The sequence below is a fragment of the Stegastes partitus genome, unplaced genomic scaffold (assembly GCF_000690725.1).
Source record: "Stegastes partitus isolate 25-593 unplaced genomic scaffold, Stegastes_partitus-1.0.2 Scaffold551, whole genome shotgun sequence".
Taxonomy (NCBI): Eukaryota; Metazoa; Chordata; class Actinopteri; family Pomacentridae; genus Stegastes; species Stegastes partitus.
The window spans coordinates 228,637-249,614 of record NW_007578282.1 but is presented as its reverse complement, the minus strand read 5'-3'; the positions used below and the strand labels follow the sequence as shown (position 1 = coordinate 249,614).

Sequence of the window (20,978 nt, the reverse complement as noted above, 5' to 3'; positions counted from 1 at the left end):
GGTGATCTATGAATGTACTTCTTGCAGTTCTAAATCATGATCTCATAGTTTGTTTGACAACACTGCTCATCTAATAAAGATCAGAAAATTCAGTCTATGCATAAAGGATGTGATATTTATTAAAAACACAACACGTCAGGTTTGCACTTACAAAGATGGCAAGCAGAATCAGATTCCATGGAAACTGTCTCCTGTAGGGGTAAAAAGATTGGAATTCCAATATTTGTGGTGATTTTACTACATTTTATGTGTGTTGCATGTCAATTTAAAAATGTTTGACTTACCTTGGTGCAGAGCAGCAAGACAGGGTCAGATAAGTGACAAAGAATACAGCACTGGAAGAGAAATATTGTTGAATATTCAGGTAGAAGTGACATCAACCAAAAAAAAAAAACGATGTTTCTGATTATACTTACTAAGAGGCCCAGTACCACCCAGGGTTGCTCTGAATGTAGTCCTTCACAGGGTCACTAAAAGACAAGGGCTCAGCTAAAGACACCATCCTTTAAATCATTTGCATATAATTTGTTTAACATAGAAGGAAATTGAAACGGATTTGTCTCACTCACCAGAATGTGAAAAGAGCCACAATAGCAAGAGTGACCAAAAGCTGGATCATCAAGATGGCGTAAACCTGAAAGAAAGAAAGTGAAAGTAAAATATATATATACTATATGTTCTTTTATGTGTGAGACCTTTAAAGTTTAACAATGCTCCCTAGAGGTAAATAATTAACGATACACATCATTAACAACCATAGCTGTGTTGATAAAGCTATTTGATACCTTGCGGATGAAGACCCTCCTGATGTTGCGATCATCCCAGGTGAACTCTGTGAGCATCTCAACATCATTGTAACAAGGAGCACTGACGCCTAAAGGGCACATTCAATTAAGACTTTCAATTAAGATGTGCTTCTTTTTTTTTTTTCTAATCAGCAAGTTGTGATGTAATGTCATCACCACCACACCATCCCCATACATAATCAAAAACATGTGTTAAGAATAACAGACTAGCATTATGATTAAATATGGAAGAATAAAGTGCAGTCATACCCGCGGTGGCCTCTTCATAGCTGGGAGGAGCTGGTGACACTAAGGCCTGTCCACTGGTGGAGCCGTTGGCACTCTTGTTTGCAAGTGACAGCTTGGAATAAATTAGACAGAAGATGAACAGCTTGTTATCTTTTACTTCATAGTGAGATTTTTTGTTTGAGGTGAAAGCAAATCGGTTTGTTTTTAAACCCTAAGGTCAACTTTAAATTTCCAGATCTGAGTGCAAAATATTTCAAATCCTATTGGAGTTGCATATGCTTTAGGTATTGTCTGTAAATTAATCATATAACAACTTTTATATACCAAATACATGCATTCCCTGAAAGTAAGATGTTGTAAACATATATGGTGTTATGTGAAAGTCACACTTTTCCAGATGATTATAGTTAGGGGGTTGTTTCTATCATTTTATTGTTTTGTTTTTTTAATTTTCTATAAGGCACTTTGTACATTTCTGTTTGTATGAAGTACTATAGAAATAAAGTCTGACTAAGTGATTGAAGTAAACCCTAATACAAGAGCTTCACCATCTTCAAAATTAAAAGCATGAAGATAAATGGTCACGACATGTGATTCCTGCAAAGACACACTGCTGTATGTATTGTAGGCTACTGTACAAGAAGGAACTGTGCAAATGTTCAAGATTTTGGAGTTATGGCATTGGAATTATAATCATTTATCTGTATATTTCTACTGTCGCAGTGCTTTTCAGTGAAGATAATGCAATCATATTATACTGCTTTAACTCTCTGGTTTGTCAGTGGATATTCCAGCTGCTTTAAATATACCCTGAAAGTGACAGCTTAAAAAAAAGTTCACAACACACACTTAACAATCTTAACGCTTTCACTTCACCTGGCAGTGCTTTAACTTCAGCTGAAACTTATAGCAGCGATAACCTCATCCTCAGCTAAAATATTCAACAACTGGAACCTAATATAAACATCAGCTGCTTCATTTTCAAAGTTATTTCCTGCACAAGCATTTTTTTAAAAACTAAATTGCAGTGTTTACAGCCAATTACACTGTAGGATTTTAATTGTGAGGCTCAAGCCTGACACAGATCAAGTTAACAGGATACAGTTAGCTCTAGTTTGTGCCAGTCACAGAGGATCCGTTTCTCTAAAATATAATAAATATAATATTTTCATATATTTCTATACTTTCATCTTCAAAGCTCTGAAAATTAGTGAGAGGTACATATTGGTTACACTACAGCATGTCATAGATCCACACAGGGATGTATCAGGTTTAAGCAGAGGGAGAAATGGGTTGTCATGGTGACGCAAGTCGTAAAACAAGCTGTGACGCATCAGCTCAGGTAACGTTTTTCTGCTTCTAAAGCACACAAGGTATATCACATAGGCCTACCAGAGCAAACCCAACGGGGTTTAAATGCCATTAATACGCTTCGAAATGTACGAAATTGTACGAGATTCTAGAAATGCTTCACTGCGAAACTACAGGCATTCAAATCCGCTGCACAAGTGCGCGTCGCAATTCATAAAAACGACTAAACGTGGCGGCAAATGTTTCCGTTAAGCATTTGACATCAGTGAGGGATTAGGTCGGCTTTTATGTAATAGTGTAGGCCACATGCATACAGTCTAAACACTGCATTTTAGTAGTCTTCATAAACAGTGTATGGGGATAATTGGCCTAACTTCACAGCAGCTCATACCTTGCCCTGTGTCATGATGCCTGTGTGTGTTGTCCGGCAAGTGGGTCGTCTGGGTCTGGATGTCGGTCAGTCAGCTGGGTTCTGGCGTCTCCTTCCTTTCTTGTGGTCTGGCTGAGGACTGACAGCTGTGAGGCAGCTCCTCGGATTGATGCTGCTCTTCTCGCCTGCTCTGACTGAACACCCTCTGACGATGCTGTGATGTAGTCCCAAAACAACGCAGTTCACTTCTCTCTCCTCCTCCCCCCCTCCCTCACCCACGGAGGGATGTTCTAGCAGCATCCAGGTGAAGCTGCGCCATAGAGAAAAGCTGGGACTGTACCACAGCACAGGGGGGGAAATGGGGAGCACGGATGTCTGCATGATGCGTTATGAGGACAGAAGTCCAGAGAAATCTGGAAATTTGGTCTGCAGCAAAGCGAGGAGAGGGGGGGAGGCTGCAGGGGCTAAAATATTGTGAAATTTCCAGATTTTCAGCAGGGGCCAAAGCTAGTTAAGATGTTTTCTAGTAATTTAAATAGTGCATTTGTAAAATTAATTTCCATTAATATCCGTACTCTATTGGGAAAAAACAATAGGAACAGGACTTGGATTAAATCAAACAGTCATCGCATTTAATTTAAGCAGATTTCAGATTATCTGGAACGTCTGATACTACAAAATAAACATCCATATACCACAATATGCAAACCTAGTAATATGAAACAAATACATTTTCATTGTGGACAATGTGTGATCTTTTATTTAAAAGTGTAAAGAACAGAGACATGTTAAGAAAATATAGACACAGTATCTCGTAGATGATGCAGAAAAAGCAAAGTAAAGCTGACCTACTGTAGATTGCCCTTTTCAATAAAAACAACACAAATGCTAAAAACGTACATTGCCTTCATAAAAGAATCAAAGTAGCCTTTTGTGGAAGAAGCATCTAAAGAACTGACATTCAGTTACTGGTCTCCATGCCACGACCTCACTTCTTTGGATATTCATTCATTCAAATGTAAACTAAAGTCCTGCTGAACTGCATTATTTATTTATTTTTACATTTGATGAAGCTTAACATTACTGATCCTCATGGGAATTCTGAAACTAATTGCGTCCTGTCAAAATAACATGCCTCCCTACAGGCAGACACAATGAAGCAATAACATGTTATCTGGAATAATTATTGGAATGATACAGGACATTTGGAGACAGCTGACCCAGTTTCCAGCAATTTACTTGACAAATGAGAGTAGATGTGGCCATGGCAGCACAGACAGGACTGTGACAAGTCTTTCACCAACCAACAAAGTAACAAGGCAAACATAAAAAGACAAATTCAGGTTGATTTTAATCTCCCAAAACACCCTGCTGATTTTCTTCACTGATGCATTTGGCAAAACGTAGACTTCCTCAGTAAAACACAAGGTTTCGATGTCCAGTCAGACAAAACAGATAATATAATTTAAACCAGACAAGCATAAATGAATATGCGGCCCATCTCCTTAGTACATTTCCCCCTCTCCTCTGCTTCCCTCCAGTCTCAGGTCTGTGTCGTTTCTGCCCAGGGTGAAAAGACTCACAACAGCCATCAGAGCTGCCAGCATCATGACAGCGCAGCCTCCAAACATGTGTCTGGTGCCGCCGCCGCCCTCCCCTCCGCCTGTTCCCGATACCTCCCCATGGAGCGCCAGCAGCCCGAGGCAGGCCAGCAGGTGCAGAGGCAAACGGAACCAGGCCAGCACACCAGCCCGCTTTTCCTCTGGGATCACCCTGCCCTGCAGAAAGCTCACTGCGGGGAAGTAGAGACCACAGGCCAACTCTAGCAGCAGGAACGCCAGGAAGGACTCATGAGGTCTAGGCTGTCCTGGGGCAGTGGAAAAGGTTAGCATGAAAAAAGAGAAGAAGGCCATCAGCACGGCAAGGCAGAGGACGTGGCCGGGCTGTAGACGGTAGCGAGTGGAGGTGGCCAGGCGGTACAGCAAGGAGCCGACCATACTGGCAGCCATTAGGCAGGAGAATATTATTCCTAACGGAGGCCCATGAGGGTCGAGTACTGGGGTCCACAGGAAAACAAAAATGTAAAGGACACTTTCAAACAGAGCCTGAACTCCGCCCAATAGCATGACTCTCTTGTCTGACAGCAGGCAACGCAACCCCTCATGGCAACTGCGTGAGAACCTAACTTTCGCAGACAAATGGGCCACACCTCCATTTGGAGTACCAAGGAGCGGTGTCTGTTTGTCACCCTCTGGACCTCCTTCAGCTTCTTCCTTGCCCCAGTCTGTTAGCACCACCCAGCCACAGCAGCCCAGGCAGGGGACAGCCAGGAGAAAAGGAGCCACTGGTCCCAGGTGAAGCCACTCAGCCAGCAAGTTAGCTATCAACCCTGCTCCCACAGCGAGGCCATGGTTCCAGTTAGCAGCTTTGGTGAAGGTGCTGGGGATCCACTCCTTGGGAAAATCGTGGACGTCTACATGTCGGTGCACGTACCAGGCTTCAAACGCTGTGGCGAGCAGTGAGGTGGACAGACCCCCCAGGATGCGTCCCACAATCAAAACAAAGTAGTCTCTGGAAAGCTTGGTGAGACAACAAGCAGAATAGGACAGGCAGAAGAGAAGACACGTCTGTCTGCGGCCCAATGCTTGCAGGAGCCAGCCTGAAAAAGGAGCAAACAGAACACAGGCGGCCAGGCCACACACGTATAAGATGGCTATTTGGGATTCCAGGAAGCTGTAGTGTCTGTAAAGTTTATAGAGGTAAGGACCCTGGAGCCAGTCTGCCCACAAAGCTAATAAGTATGCCCGGAGGAATATACTCTGGAAGCGACGGAAAGCAGGGTTGGCTACGGCTGTAGGAGTGGCCTGCGGCGGGGTGAGACGGCGTGCTGTGAGCTCCAGGCCAACACACAGGGCAAGCAGGAAAATTATGGCAAGATAGGCTGTCACCAACATGATGTCAAAAACTACACCCGCTTGAGGTCAAAGCTGAAGTCTTGGGGTGTTTCCAACTCTTTTCTTTCTGTTTCTTTGCACCTGTGGAGACAGAAAATTGACAAGGGGCTGATATACAGACACAGGAGCGTTTACGTAACCACAGAATAACATTCAGGAGTTAGTAGTTTAACGAGTTAACTGCTAATAATTTAACTACTCGCTATACGTGATTACTCAGCAACCATCAGCTAATTATGACAGCACGGCAACAGTTTGACCTGCGATAATGACTGAAACATTGATTAACGACATTTCAGTTTGCTCAAACAAATAATTAATTCTCAGCCCACAGGTACATGCTATTGTTATTTAGCTAACGCTAGCCTATAAGCTAACCGGACACCGAGATAGAACCCCTTCTAACTTGCGCTAATTTCCTCCCTCTTATTTTTAAACACTGTATAATACTATATGATATATCTTACCGTAACGTTTGAAAGCGGTCCCATATTAATAATACGACGCGGAAAGTGATGGCATGAAACAACTAAGTGATGATGGAAGACATAGCAAGTGTGCTCTAGCAAACACACCATTCGCTTCCGGGATCCGGCTTCTGTCATTTTACCACAAGATGGCGCCCTTGCTGTATTTTGTGATGTTTTTTAACAGGGAGGAAAAAAGTTTGACGCTGTCAGACAACTCGTGTTGCAACTTCACAGACCGGTTACAAGGTTGGTATTTATTTATTTGTCAGTTATTCGCTGTATTAACTATGTGTTTTTAAAATTGCCCAATGAAACATGTACTTTGTCATTTTATTACACATGATGCAAGGGACTGTGTGGATGTCTGTGCAGATTCTCAGTCACTGTCATCCAAGAAGTTTCAGTTAAAAAGCAACTGGGTTTCTCTTTTCAGTTCTTACAGCTTATTGAAGGCCTCTTTTTTTCTTAAAGAAGCAAAAAGGAAAGGCAATTTGCTTTATACTTAAGCTCTTGGGAAATTAGTGGATGCTAACTCTGTTAGCCATGAAGGAGCTAATGTGTACTGCATACATTGTGTAATGACAGTGTCTATTGTCTTTACAGCATATAAAATATAAACACAAAAAAATGACACAGAGGCAGAGTAATACATAATTTGAACTTTATATCATTGTATAATTTCTATTTAGGAAGAAAAATTTACAAAATGTACAAGATGTGCTCAATCAGCCATAATCAAACAAGCTAACAGTGAGAGGACCAATCAAATGAGATCTCTCACCCAAAAATATCTCTTGTGTTTGTATGACAAACATTGGGGGCAGAGGAAGGGTGCATGTGGAGTGAGTGCTGGTGATTTCAGGGATTATGCTGGTCGGTTACATCATCTATTAGCAGGAAGTGTGTCTAAGCCGTCTGAGAATCCCTACTACACATTCTCCTGTGCAAAGCCCCCTTGGCCAGACCCCCCCACTTAATACAAGAAGGTCAATACATTCGTCTTTACACCAAACTCATATGTCCAATCCATCATATCAGTTCTGTAATTGATACTTAGACATTTGAGTAACATAATATTTACAGCAATAACAAACAGAAAAAAAAATAAAGGAACTACAAAACCCAATGTGCATGGAGCTCTCTCTCCATCAATCCAGGTGAAATACGACACAGTGACACAGACATGATGTTTTTGTGAAATAATATAAAATGCCATTGACTTATGAAGTTGGCATGTTTAAACCCAATGAGCCAAATGTTTCCTGGAAGATTAGTCAGAAATTGGCAAGAGACTGAATGCATCCTATTGTGTAAAAGTGACACATTAAAATAGTGGTCTCATTCCAGTACTGATGCAGATGGTATGTTTGTGAAATAGTGATACACGATTGCCTTATTATTTCAGGTTTCACTATGCATTATATACATGTTCCCTTTTCTTTTTAACACCAACTGACACATAGTCATTCATTACCAATGGTCCCTAAGAAATAACTGTTTCAAACTACAATATCCATCTTTCAGCTGCTGCTAAGTGATGGTCTGTTGATACTGTACAACTACTGGAATAAACAGAAGTGAACTGGCTTTTATTCTTAAGTACACTGGATATAATGACAAAGTGCACAAATGATTTGTCCAAAACGGTAATAGTAACTCTACACAATGATTTTTTTTTTTTTAATTCTTTTTTTTTTTTTTTTTACAGGAACAATGTTACTTAAGAGGTGTTTAGGTTTATGTGTGTACATGAGTTTGTATGTGTATGTATGTTTTTTTTCTGAAAACATTGCATGAAGATCAATAGTGAGTCAAAAATATGGTCACTGCCGTCATTTATCCTTTTCAGAAACACTCTTTAGATTGCACAATTCCGTGTTCCTCAATGTTGAAGGAAGTCCTGCCCATGGAAGATAATATCTGTGTGTGTGTTTTGTGTATTTCTGTGTAAAACAGTCTGTGTGCTCTGTGAGCGAGCGGGCTGCTCAAGGGTCAATGCGAAAGGCCAACAGTTTGTCGGAGTGCAGATTGTTGAGGGTGCGGAGGTCTGGCAGGCGCAGGAGGAGTTTAGGGAAGAGGGCAGTGTCATCTGGGCGGCGGCGAGTGATCAGCGATCGCAGGGCGCGGATCAGACCCTCCTGTAGCTGCTCCACAGCCCGCATATCCGAGATGCCAAAACGGTCTGAGGAGCAAAAAGGATGTCAGTGTGAGTAGTTGACACAGTTAGTGCTTCATGGGCTCATTAACAAATTATCGTAGCTCTGCAGCATTTGTAATTGTCCCTCTCTCACCTGCAGAGACCAGCACCACAGCCATGAAAAGGGCCATTTCATCAGGCTCTAGCCCCAGGGAGCCCAGCTTCTCACTGAATTCAAACATTGCGTCCAGCAGAGAGCCCATGCCTAAGGCACGCAGGGTGGACAGGGGGTAAGTTTGGCCATTCAGGAAGGTCACCGTACGGTCTTCCGCATTGAACAAGCTGCAGAACCTCACCATCAGGACCTAAATAAACAAGAAATGGCAAAAAAAAACAAAAACAAAACTTAAGCCAATAATTCATTTGGACACATGAAGAAAAATAACACAAATAATTACAAAAGTGTGTCATTACCTGGAAGGTGCCTGATTTTAGCAGCATGACCTGATCCTGCTGGCTCAGCTCTTGAAATCCTGGGATACCCTTGGCAAACTCTACCACTTCCTTGACAGCAGGGGTAAAACACTGAGAGAAGGACTCCCATATCTCCTGACTTGAGCGCTCTGCCCCTGATACAGGGCACGCATTGAGAGGACAGGCCTTTGAGAAAGACAAAAAACAATAATCATAAAATATTGGTCAAATAAGGTATCACACAGGAATCTTGATTTAACTTAGTAAGCTTCCTTCACTTACCAGCACTTTAGCTCCTGGAGGTAGTTTCCATGGGCAGGAAGGCTGACTGTGGGCACTTCCTGCATTGCGAAAGCTGTTATGATTGGCAGAGATGCCCCTTTGAGGTGTTGCAGCATTGGACTGGCTATGATTCTGATTTGTTGACACTAAGTAGGAATACCGATTGTTGTCCACATTGTGAAATGAAGGTTGGTTTTCATTAGAGGCAACTGGGCAAAGACTGGCAGGGGCAACAGGGCAAGACTGATAACTCTGGGTTGGGGTGGGGTGAGATGAGACCGGAGGAAAACCACCATCGTGAGAAAAGTGAGATGTGTTGTTGGTGGTGGAGATGTTGGCCCTCTTGGATGGTCTCTCCTGGGTGCTGCTGTTGCTGGTGAAGATGTCACGATAGGCTCTGGAAATGGCCCCGATGGCCTCTTTTGAGTTGCCTTCGTCTGTACTGGTGGGATTCTCCCTCACTGGTGATGGGTCCATCTCGATGGCAGCCGACTCATTTAGGCTGTTCATGTAGCTCTGCATCTCATCCAGAAGTCGCTGCTTCTCTCTCTTAGGGATACGGCCAAAACGCACGGCTGGGGAAGACACAAGCAGTTGAGCATCGATGAGCTTCCAATCTTTGTTACAGCATTGACATTTACTCTGGATATGTTATGTGTTGTTGTTTTTTTCTCCTTTTAAAATAAATGTTACACCCAGTTTTTTTGGGTTCTTTTTGTTTTTGTTTGGACAGAGTGCTGTCAGATATGGTAAGACTAAAAACATACAAGATGCAAATCATATAGATAGAAGCACTCTAATGATAACTAAGACAGATTAAGTTGATGTATATATAGATCAAGATGCAGGTTTATTATACCTATGCAGTGGTGCTATTCAGGAAACACAGGACCTTAATTTTCATTAACAATGCACGGTCAGACTGTAACCCATTTAACCTCCTTATACACGGACACGTATCAAAAGCACTAGAAAACGGTGCTGAGTGATTTCAAGGAGAATCATAGAAGTTAAGAGATGAAAACTTCCCTCTCCTCACCCGCATCCCCATCCCCCTCCTCGCAGTAACCATCAGCTGGAGAGACTATTTATAGACCCCCTGCTGCCATCTGCCTCATCCTCTCCTCTATCCACCCCTGTCTCCTTCCTCTACCGCTCCCTCCCTCCTTTTGTAAGTAGGGCAGTGGGGCAACGTGAGCGTGATGTCACTGGTACTGGGATAGTGAGAGGGAGAAGGATAAGATAGGTGGGCTCGAGGCGCATAAATGAGTTGAAGTGACAGTAGTGAGAACATGAAAAGAACTGATGTGAGAGACTGCGATACATGCAGAGTGAAAGTGCTTGTGTAGTCGTGTTGCTTCTGTTGTGGGGGACATAAATGTGTTAATACAGCCACATTGTGGGAACCGATCTCCCTTTTGATGACAAAATTCTCATAATGTAAAAAAAATAATAATTTATAAGGTGAAGATTTCATTTAAGATTAGGAAAAATGGTTGGATTAGGCAAATGGTGTTTATGATTACAGCCTAATTTATGAAAGTCAATGTACCGTCCTCTGAAGTGATGCTTGAGGTAGAGTTAGATAAGGTAGGGAGGTTGAACTGGCACATCTTCAAAGACTTTGCAAGTATAAAACACCTTATCTGTTGTGTAGTGTAGCAGACATTGTATGCAGTAATAATGTTTTTAAAACTTGAGAAATATGCATAAAAACATAATGCCAATGAACGGTTCAAGTGAGGTGATTTACTTGGCCCTGTAATATGCACAGTAGGTATTCATGTGTTTACAGTAATCTTTTCATTGCCTGCAGGGTCCCTTGATGAGGATTCGGCCAATAATGCGGCATGAGATTAATCCTTTTCATCACGGTTAAAAAGAAGCAAATGCAGACTAATGAGCTGTTGCTCTAAAATGATGCTCTGGTTAAAGAAAGCAAAGTGTGCCACCATGCCAAGTGACTTAAATATTTGCCTGTATTGCAGAGCCAAAGTCACACAGCTGCCTGGTGTGAAATCAGGGTGTACTATTTATTGCGGGCTGCAGGCAGTTGCATGCGGTTTTCCTGTTTTCGTAATGGTTGAAACAAAGCAAAAAGGGGTTTTTAGGTTGTGGTCCTTAACGCCTCAGAAATCTCCTTCTAAGAGGGTCAACCTGACTGTTCTCTTACTGAGCTGCATTTTGGAACCCTATTTTCTCTGTGCACTAGAAGTGTCAAGCACATGCCGAAATAACACTAACCTCTTTACTAGATTAGGCAATGCAGAGTACTGGAGGGTGGAGATAAGCAGAAACCATACTGAGAGGAAGAGAGGAGGCAAACTACACCAAGTAGGTCATGATGTATGAGTACACTATAGGCCCATTTCTGTATTGTTTTTCTAGGTCAGCCCAACTGTTTTCTTAATCCGTGATGATGGGTGATCAATCAATGTTCAGCTATCACAGCTAAAACTAAGTGATAGGAGCATCATGCCTGGTAAATTCTGTCACAGCAATGTTTTCTGCATCCCTTGCTTAATTGTTGCCTCGTCCCTTATTAATTGCACTAAGATGTTCTATGGGCGTACACAAGGTAATCAAGTTGACCCTGTTCCAATTTCCTAAAATAATTCCTGTGTTTGCTGCAGTTTTCCAGATGATAGATAGCTTCGGGGACTTCAAGGCTCCTCTTCTCATAAATCACTGTCTGAGGGGGAGATGTAAGAGAGCTGAGGGAACATGGTGGGTACATGGAGGGGGAGGGGCTGTACTGAGCAAGAGCATAGAGGTAACTGTATTGTGGGAGGATGCTGCAAAGGGCAGCAGAAAGACACTCGGAAACTTAAGAGAGTGATCCGAAGCCAGATGGTTATCATTGGCAGTGCGGTGACAAAGTAGAAGGGCAAAGCAGGTGCAGGTCTTGCAATAGACTGAGTGACTGAGCTACTGGCATGATGACCTGAAAAGACTTCCCACATCACATTTTTCAAGCAGACCTACATATCAGTACCGTGCCGCTCTCAGGCTGCCCATTTCCCTGCTGCTTTGGCTAATCAGAGCACTGTGGCATTCTGGCAGAGCTGCACCAGGGTCTCTTTCATTAAAAATATGTCAGGATGTCTCACCATCTCTTGACATGCCAACAGAGAGGCATTTCTTGAAACGGCAGTGCTGGCACCGGTTGCGGTTCATGCGCATGATCAGACAGTTCTCATTCTTCACACACATCTTGTAGTTGATGTTCTGCTGGATGCTGCGGCGGAAAAAGCCCTGGCACAAACAAACAAACAACACATATATATGTCATAAGAAACTGTTGCACCAAAATCAACACATTGCTGAGAAATTAAACACATTTCTCGCTGATCACTGGCTTACCTTGCAACCCTCACATGCATGTACTCCATAGTGGAAACCAGATGCGATGTCCCCACAGACTTTGCAAAGCAGGACCATTCCACCTGTCTCTGAGGAAGGAAAAAATGAGAAGTTAGATAAGCTACAAAAAAACTTAGCAGGAGAAGTAAATATTTATGCACATCAACAATGAGGAAACACTTACTGGTGAAGGTCCCTGTGAATCCACATGGCCTCTTTCCCGCGATGGGGTGCGCATAGGAATGCTGCGGAGTAGCTGCTGCTGTGGGCCCACTGTAGACCTCTGGGAACTGGAACACCAGTTTGGAGGAAGGAGTGTTGCATCCGGCTGCTCGCTGTTTTAGCGCCCCGATCTCTGTGAAGGTAACCTCCTCTGGAGATGATGGCTGGGAGTGTGAAGAGGGCGACTGTGTCTGGTACCCGCTGGAGGGGCTGCCAGGGCTCGGACTGGAACTGCCAGAGGAGCCCGCATACAGGATGACTCCTCCACCTCCTGCTGGGAAGGAATGGAGGACAATGAGAACTCTGAACTGAGAACCTTCAGGCAATTTGACTTGAGGCCCCAAAATCTAGCACACAGCGTCATATCTTATCTTCACCTGAAATGACTTATTATATGCTATTCACACACCCTAATGTAAGCTGGTTGCATTAAATTCGTGCATCACAAATTTAAGTTGGTCATCCACATTTCCTTGGAAACCGCTTAGCTACTCTCCAGCGTTGGACGTGATGTGATGTAATGTTGCACAACCTCTGGGCAGCAGAGAGCAGCTCTGAGAATTTGCAGCGTCGTTGCCTCATCCTGACTGAGTGTAACAGGCGTAATGGTGCGCTCAAGCGGATAAAGTGGGCGCTAAAAATACTGCTGGTAGCACAGCAACAAAGCAGGCAGGCTTCCCATAGAAGCACCAACGGAGCGCTGCTTTTTTTTTTTTCCTGCATAATTCCGGCGTCATGCTAATGCAGTATTCAGGCGCTTAATATGTGGAATGCGTAAACTGCGGTTATTGCTCAAGTTTTGCTTCCCTTGCATTCTCTCTCTCTCTCTCTCTCTCTCTCTCTCTCTCTCTCTCTCTCTCTCTCTCTCTCTCTCACTTCTAGTCAGGCGTTGTGGATGAGCTGAGACACGACCTCACGTGTCTGCGGGGTCTGCTGCCTCCTCCGCTCCAATAATAGCCTCGCTCCCTTGGCACCGTGCCCAGCGCCAGCTAACAGCACGACACCTGACCGCCGCCTCACATGCATGGACTCCTGACACGGTTACTGGCCGAACCAAATCCGCAGTCTCGTGTTGAAATATACAACAATCTGAAGTCAGATCTTTGTTTATAAACATTCACTGACTGGGAAGCTCCCCGAGCGTGAGGTGGCATCGAGTCTGCAGCCCCGCTCATGCTCATGCGCCACCAACAGTTAAAGAATGTGAGTCACGTTTTTGCAGAAGTAAAGCCTCAACTGCATGGACTGAACTGGTGTAATAAGAGCTCAGTGGAGTCCAGCAGTGAGACGTTTAGAATGACAAATTATATGCAAAGTTCAATCCTCTAAAACAATCTAAACCAATGTGTCAGGTTTAAAACTTGAGTTATGATTACTTGCACGTGCAATCTCAGACATCCAAAATGAATGCCATGACATAGTGGTTCAACCAGCTCAGCCTAGTTTGTGTAAATCGTGCCTAAGTGCAGGAGACCTATCCCAGTGCTGCTGTGTCGCCCTTTGCTGTATTTGTTTAGCTCAAATGTTTTGATAATCCCTCCACCAGCACGTGTTGGTGGATTTGTTGACTCATGCCAGAGCCATAGACAGATCCAGCAGACGCAGGCCTGCGCCTCACCTCTTCCTGAGCTTACATGCAGACAGTGGATGCCCAACCCCCACTCCACCCAAACACATTGCATGTCCACCTGAAGACTCACATGTAGGCTACAGCAGTGTTTATGAATGACCCTCAGAGCCGCTGCGCTGTAAACACTGTCAATTAATAATCCACTCTGCTTTTGAGTAGCTTTACAGGAAGTCCATTGCAGAAAGTATCCAGGGTGCAAAGTGCTGTTACAGTTTCCAATCGCTCTCCTATGTGATAGGTAGCGTTGCTACCTATTTATTGCTGTTGATGTTATTGGTAGCCTTGAAAACACTGAGAAGTACTTCTGCACACTGTCTGGCTTGCTGCTGAAATATTTGGATTGCAACGTTTGGCTCTTTCTGACCTTCACTGTGGGCAACAACACAACATTTCCATATATACATGGACAAGAGCTGCCTCATCCATCCAGTCGCAGGACGCTAAACTAGTTCACCACCTTGCACTTTCTCAAAACTTTTGCATCCTCAGCCAAAAAAAAAAAACCTTTTTGACACATCTGTCACTCATTCAGAATAGCCTGTGATATCAACTTGGCATCCCACCATCACAACATTTTATAAAAACCCTGACCAGTAAATACAATAGTGTCGCTGCTGCAACATGCAGGTTATCCTTTTTCTCCATATTCTATGGGATTTCCCATGCATGTAAAGAGGATTGCTGTGCATCCAATGTGCACAAGTTACAATTTGGGTCACTGCAGACAGCATTAATTGAGGAGTCAATCAGCTCTCACTGCCCGTCTTAAGTTTAGCCTACCCGTGCAAGCACTAATCTGCCTGGGACTGGAGGCAGGCAGAGAAACGTGAGCAGTGAGGACTGCACTGGCAGTCTCTCCCCTCTCAGTTTCACTCTTGTCCTTTATCTCTCACTTTCACTGGCAGACCTTATAATGTGGGGCATGGAGAGCAGCCACAGTTAAGGTGCACACTGTAGCTGTTTGGGTGTAAAGATCAGAAATATGGCTGTCGCCTTTCTGAGAACATTGTTTATTGTGCTGTAAGAGAAAATTATGTAGAGCTATTTTGTGCTACTGAACATTCCCAATCTGCTGCTTGGGTACTTGCAGTAGACTTCATTACCTCAGGCCTCTCTGTAAGTAGGTCAATATCGCAGGAACTCGATGGAATTGTGTCTATGTGCCTCCAGCATCTCTCCAAACTGGTGCCGCATCACACAGCAGCTCTGGCTCATGCAATTAACGCGAGCTGTATCAGATTATCACAGTGCATAACCAGATTTCATAAACACCGAATATGATTTGTCTTCCAAAGAAGAACGTGCCTTGCAAAAACAAAACAAAAACAAGAAACTTCCGTGTTAGAAACATCCGTTTTAGGATTAATGCGATTTTACCAGTTTCTGATCTGCTATCTGTTTCAGCGTCTCACTTTTTTTTTTTTTGGAGCGCGCAGCTGATGACAGAGAGATGTTAACAGCAGAGTCACGTTCCAGCTGAAACACCACCCTAAGCGGATGTGTGCCCTGAACCGATGATTCAGGGACAGATGTTGCACAGTCAAAATCGAGTCAGCCTCTAACACTGCGAGGTCTGTGACTCAAGTTGAAAAAAACAAAAAAAAACAACAACCTTTCAATACAAGCTGCGGATGCATGAGGCGGGGAAACGTGACTGGGGAGAGAGAGAGAGAGAGAGAGAGCGAGAGAGGGAGGGAGGGAGAGAAAAGTTAATGCATGGAATCGCTGACCCACTGACCAAGCTCTCCCTCACCATCACCGCAGGCGGCATCAACACAGAAGCTTCCGTGAGAGCGGGGAAGCGGCGGGAGGGGAGGCGAGAGGAGGGCCCGGCTATCTCACGCGGTGCACGCGGCTCTGCAAGGGAAGCCACGTGAGGAAGCTTTTTGATGGAGCTTTTCACTGGGAAGACATGAAGCTGCGCTACAGCCAGGAGCCAGAGCTTCTACAGTCCGCCAGGGGCTTATAATTAAAGAGCCAAATTAAATAGAGCAGCATGTTATGCGAAAGGGGTGGTCTGACTGTGCACCAGCAGCAGCAGCAGCAGCAGTACTGCCCCCACTGTCAGCCAGGCGCTGCATCTAGTTCATAACCAGTGGGGAGACAGTCTATGTGTCAGTATGTGACCAGACCCATGGATTTTGGGTGAATCCTTATCATAGTTAAACCTCAATAACACTAAATCCCTTAATTTCTGGTGGATCACACCTCAATAGCCCATGTTTAGGCTACAATTTAAGATTGTCTTTTTTTATATATATAATAATAGAGGACTAGGTAAATTGTAGTTGTTCCTCTCACCTGCCTCCATTCGGAGTCTGAATGATGTCAGTATTCTTAGGTGTGTCCTGCTTGGTCTCCAAAAGAAAGGTGAGGGTACTCTTGAGATACAGAATGTGGATTGTATCACCTATTTTTAAAAAAAAGTCTTTTCAAACTCTTTTTCAAGCTGGCTTATTTCCCAGCATATCTTTTGGCATGAATGGCTTTAAGTTTTAGTGAGAGCAGCTACAGTGCTTAAAGTTACGCAGTGGACAGCAGGGAATGCCAAAGTGGTCAGGCAACTTTGTTTTTCTGCAATTGCTTATTTGATTATGAGTTGCCAACTGAATGCGACCTACAGTAACAGTGCTGCTGTAGGCTGTGGAATATTTGTGTCACAGTGGGCTCCAACACCATGGGGCATCCGACCTTTGACACGAGATCAAGGTTGTGCAAGTTTAATTCAATACTGATTCTGGCAAATATTATATAATGCATTTTCAACCATTTGCACATCAGATGGTTTTTTACTGATTTGTTTTTTCCCCCCTAAAAGTTAGGTCCACATAAACTGTTAAAGGTGACCTTGATCTGCCCCACCTTTGCTTGATGACAGTCGATATCTACATATTATGTATTTCGGCCTATTATTTGTGTCATATGGAGTATTAAATCTGTTTAGGAACTTTTAGCCTTTGGGTGAATCCCCACACCCCACCCCATAACCCACAACCCCTGTGGAGGGAAATAGGGGAATACGGGTATGATGTTTATGAGCTTGGCTTAGATCACTACAATGAACTTAAAAATTAAATTATGTCACATGCATCCCAATAACATTGCTGAAATAGTAAAGCTCAGTGAACCTATAGGTCAGAAACCCAGTATATATCTATATGTATATCATATGAAACACATTTTGTCTATATTTATCTGTCTGTCTTTATGTATTTATTTATTAAATAAGCCATAAAATAATGTAATTAACCCTTTTAAAAAAAACTCCACCCTCTGACACCTCATGCACAAACACCTACTATCCTCTTGACATCAATAAGACACATCCAAAAAAAAGCCAAGTTTGCAGCCTTTATCTTTATCAGCTGGCGAATACTACAGCTGTTATCTGTGACCATTCATTTAACCTTCCTGTTTGTTCCATAAAAAAATAAAAAATTACTGTCCACAACACGGTGAGTGGGTTCAGTGTGTTGACTGAGGCTTGGGTGCGCCCATCACCTGTGCTGGAACGTGACCGTCTCTGTTGTAAATGATTCACCGTCAATTAGGAGAGGAAAGCATGGAAACGTGCACTTCTGGCTGACCTCGACAAAACGCTGCCTAATGCCACTTAACGGATAGAAGTCTCGCAGTTATCGACTCTGATAGTGCATCCACTTCAGAGATGGCCTTGATTGTGGAAACCAACACGCCCTTTTACGCAGAAGTTTGTTTTTTTCCCCCCCTGTGAGATGATACGGTGTTAGTATGCAGTTAAACTCCTGGCGCTGACAGATTATGATTACACTGACAGCCTGTGTACTGTAGCTCCACGTGAGTTTGTTTTCATGGACAGAAACAGGAAGTGGCCAACCTCACTACAACTGTGAGCGCTTCACTGTCAGTGGAGCTGCGGTCCACGCGCAGAGCTTGGACATTTGAATGCACCACGGCAACTTCTTGACAGTTTTGCGTAAAGTTGCGCGACAACATAGTCTTTGACTCACTTTAGAAACAACCTTCATTCACAAAAGACAAACTCCGCGCAGAAGCCATGTAATCGCAAACAGCTGAAAACTAGTTCAAAATCAGAAATCAGCAAAAATCCAAAACTTGCATTAAAAAGTGATATTTCGTGCACTTGTTGGCACATGTGATAAACATGATGCTGTAAACGTATTTTTTAAATTATTCACATATTAGACAAAAATGCTAATGGAATGCTTAACGCAGCCATTCAAACTGTAGAATTATCCACTTTCCAATAATAAACGTTTTATATTGTAATATATTCAAATTAAAGTCAGCTCTATGTTGTCTTAATAATGAATTAAAGTCAGACAGAGTTCAACTAATTTGCTCTATTGATTGCCGGCAACAGCAGCATGAATGAAACGCCCTGTTATCCGGTTCTGACTCTTGTATCATAATCAGCATTGCAACCATAATGAATATAACAAAGTTATTCTTACCACCGCCTGGGCTGTTATCCATTTCTCTTGTTGATGTTGAAGACTTCGAAACAAAGTTGACGACAGACGTCTGTGAATGTCACTAGACTGCAGCAAAAGTCTTTTTGAGACAGACGAGAAAGTGAAGAAATTGTTTTGCGCAAAGCACCTGCTCCATAGAGCGCAAAAATAAAACTGGGAAGCGGTGATGGAAACGTGTCCAAATCGCGTAAAGTTTTGCCCAGTAAACTGTAGAGTAGGTGTGCAGGTGTCACTTCTTCTCTGACAGAGCTGAGTTAGACAGACTTGTCTCCTCAAAGACACCTGGATACCTTCTGCGCTCTGGGTGCTGGACTTCGGCTGGAGCGCGCGTGATGTTGCACGAGCGAAGATTAAACGATTCTCATGAATTCCAAGAAAGTGGAGTCAGCATATCCGCGAACACAGTGTCAGGCATGACATACACACCCACTGATACAAACACCCACATCAATCACGTTTGCAGGTGAGTAGGAAATGTGACCGCCTTTCCGTTCGCCTCAACTTGTGTTGTGTCTGTTTGTGTGAGATTTGGCTCACTCTTTGTATCTCGCGCAGTCCGTTCGCTCCCCTCTCTCTCCTTCACGCTTTTGTGCATTTTCATTGGCGGGGATCTGGAGCTGAGGGGAGTTTGATGCGCTTATTCGACCGTGGTATGTGTTCAGTAAAGCCACGCTACATGTGCGCTCTGCATGTGCCGGGGAGAGCGCTGCCCTACTGATACACATTTTATGCAAAATACGGAGCGTGTGGTGCGGGAGGGATGGAGAGATTGGAGGATGAAGCACATGGACAATAGGCGTGGCTCACCGTGACTACTTGACAAGCAGTGCTGCAAACGGATGGTAAACACTGTGACATGCCAAACATCGTGCGAGTGCCAAGTTTACGGCCCATGTGCCACAGGGAAATGTAGATGCGCAACTGGACCTATGGCACGCCAGTAGCGCGCTGTTGGAGGAGCCGTGTGCCAACAACCATCGGCTTCAATTTAGATTCTTGAAAAAATATTAAAGTGGTGCACGAGTGATTATTTATTTATTTATGTATAATATTTGCACGCACGTATGGGATGCAGTCAAGTGTTAAAATATTTTTTAAAAATTGGTACTAAATTTCAAATTTGTTTCCGCACCAAGAAGTTGCAACATTCTGTCAGCAACAAACTGTTCACTGTCGCTGTGTGAACACGGAGGACTCTCTCCACACAGCGTGAGGAAAGCGCCGCTCCGTGGAAATTTATAGTATTACACTATCTAGCAATTCTCTATTAATCTCTTTGTATCTCGACACATTTTAGGTTCCCACAGACAGTACAGTACAGACTTGTTCAATTCGACACGGGCACAACCACAAATACACGTGCCTTCTGCTGAATGCGTTATTTTGCAGACAAACAGTTCTGCTTTTTGTAAATCTACTTTCGATTTTGTCCAGAAGAAAAGCACGATTACTTAAATATCTAAGGTCAGCAGAAAGAACAGAACATGTATAGAGTAAATCATAGCATTAGTAAGCTGTTTTTTATTGCTTTCTTAAATAATAATAATAATGATAATAATAATAATAATAATAAGAAGAAGAAGAAGAAGAAGAAGAAGAAGAAGAAGAAGAACAAAAAGTTAGAATCAGTTTTAGTTATTAAGTGTGTTGGTGCTGAACAGTAAACTATGACAAGCGGAACGTTTTTAAAGAGGGATTTTCTTCCTTTTTTTAAAAAAAAATGTGTGTATATATATTTTTTTCTTCTAAAAAAGCAAGTGTTGCAAGTAAATGGCCAATAAGTGTAACAAGCCGACAAAAATGTTGGTTTTATGACAAAGAAGACTGTTTTGCACTATTACAAAGACTCGTTTGATCATTTCCCCTTTTTTTGTTCAGTAAACTATCAAGTCATTAATTAGTCTAATGAATTAACTGACTATGACTGTGACATGGTCATCATGACTGTCACAGTATGACACCAGTATGATTAGTTGTAGGCTTTTCCTTAGAGTGAGACATTGTCACATGCAACGAGGGCAGATAGTGTGTTTGTTCTCTGTAGTCACTTGATTTCTCCTCTGTGTATCAAGTCTGTTGCTGTTGCAGTGTCCATGTCGCCGCTGCGCTCCTCCCGTGCGCCACTAGGGGGAGTCACAGCGTCAGAAATCCGCCCCGCAAGATCGCTCCCATCAACGCCCCTGAGCCGCAGCGACACGGTGACCGATTGGCAACAAACCTAATCTGACAAATGACTGAAATGATCTCTGGAGCCGA

At 43.3% G+C, this 20,978-nt stretch overlaps 3 protein-coding genes across 4 annotated transcripts in view; all 3 read right to left on the bottom strand.

The window, feature by feature from the left end:
* LOC103362048 (protein lifeguard 2-like) overlaps nt 1-2,764 on the bottom strand; it is a 5,840-nt gene extending 3,076 nt beyond the window's left edge. The window contains exons 1-7 of the mRNA XM_008288297.1: nt 2,737-2,764; nt 1,056-1,146; nt 786-874; nt 570-634; nt 417-470; nt 285-335; nt 152-191 (exon numbers count right to left, since the gene is read on the bottom strand). Of these exons, the coding sequence (XP_008286519.1) occupies nt 152-191; nt 285-335; nt 417-470; nt 570-634; nt 786-874; nt 1,056-1,146; nt 2,737-2,751 (405 nt within the window). The 5' untranslated portion in view covers nt 2,752-2,764. The remainder of the gene's footprint in view (nt 1-151; nt 192-284; nt 336-416; nt 471-569; nt 635-785; nt 875-1,055; nt 1,147-2,736) is intronic.
* A 682-nt stretch (nt 2,765-3,446) lies between these two features.
* mfsd5 (major facilitator superfamily domain containing 5) lies at nt 3,447-6,228 on the bottom strand. Its single transcript, XM_008288296.1, has 2 exons — nt 6,137-6,228; nt 3,447-5,750 (listed from the first exon to the last, which is right to left on the bottom strand). The coding sequence occupies exon 2, from the start codon at nt 5,667-5,669 to the stop codon at nt 4,221-4,223; it is 1,449 nt and encodes a 482-aa protein (XP_008286518.1). The 5' UTR covers nt 5,670-5,750; nt 6,137-6,228; the 3' UTR covers nt 3,447-4,220.
* A 555-nt stretch (nt 6,229-6,783) lies between these two features.
* On the bottom strand, nt 6,784-19,242 carry nr1d4a (nuclear receptor subfamily 1, group D, member 4a). 2 transcript variants are annotated; one of them, XM_008288295.1, is made up of 8 exons: nt 18,702-19,242; nt 12,580-12,888; nt 12,396-12,484; nt 12,143-12,287; nt 9,033-9,607; nt 8,751-8,936; nt 8,431-8,641; nt 6,784-8,321 (listed from the first exon to the last, which is right to left on the bottom strand). In XM_008288295.1, exons 1-8 carry the CDS (start codon nt 18,721-18,723, stop codon nt 8,125-8,127), a joined length of 1,734 nt encoding a protein of 577 aa, XP_008286517.1. In that variant the 5' UTR covers nt 18,724-19,242; the 3' UTR covers nt 6,784-8,124. The 2 variants fall into 2 exon arrangements, with proteins under 2 accessions (XP_008286517.1, XP_008286516.1); XM_008288294.1 differs by having other exon boundaries at nt 12,580-12,891; nt 18,702-19,241.
* Between the last annotated feature and the right edge of the window lie 1,736 nt (nt 19,243-20,978).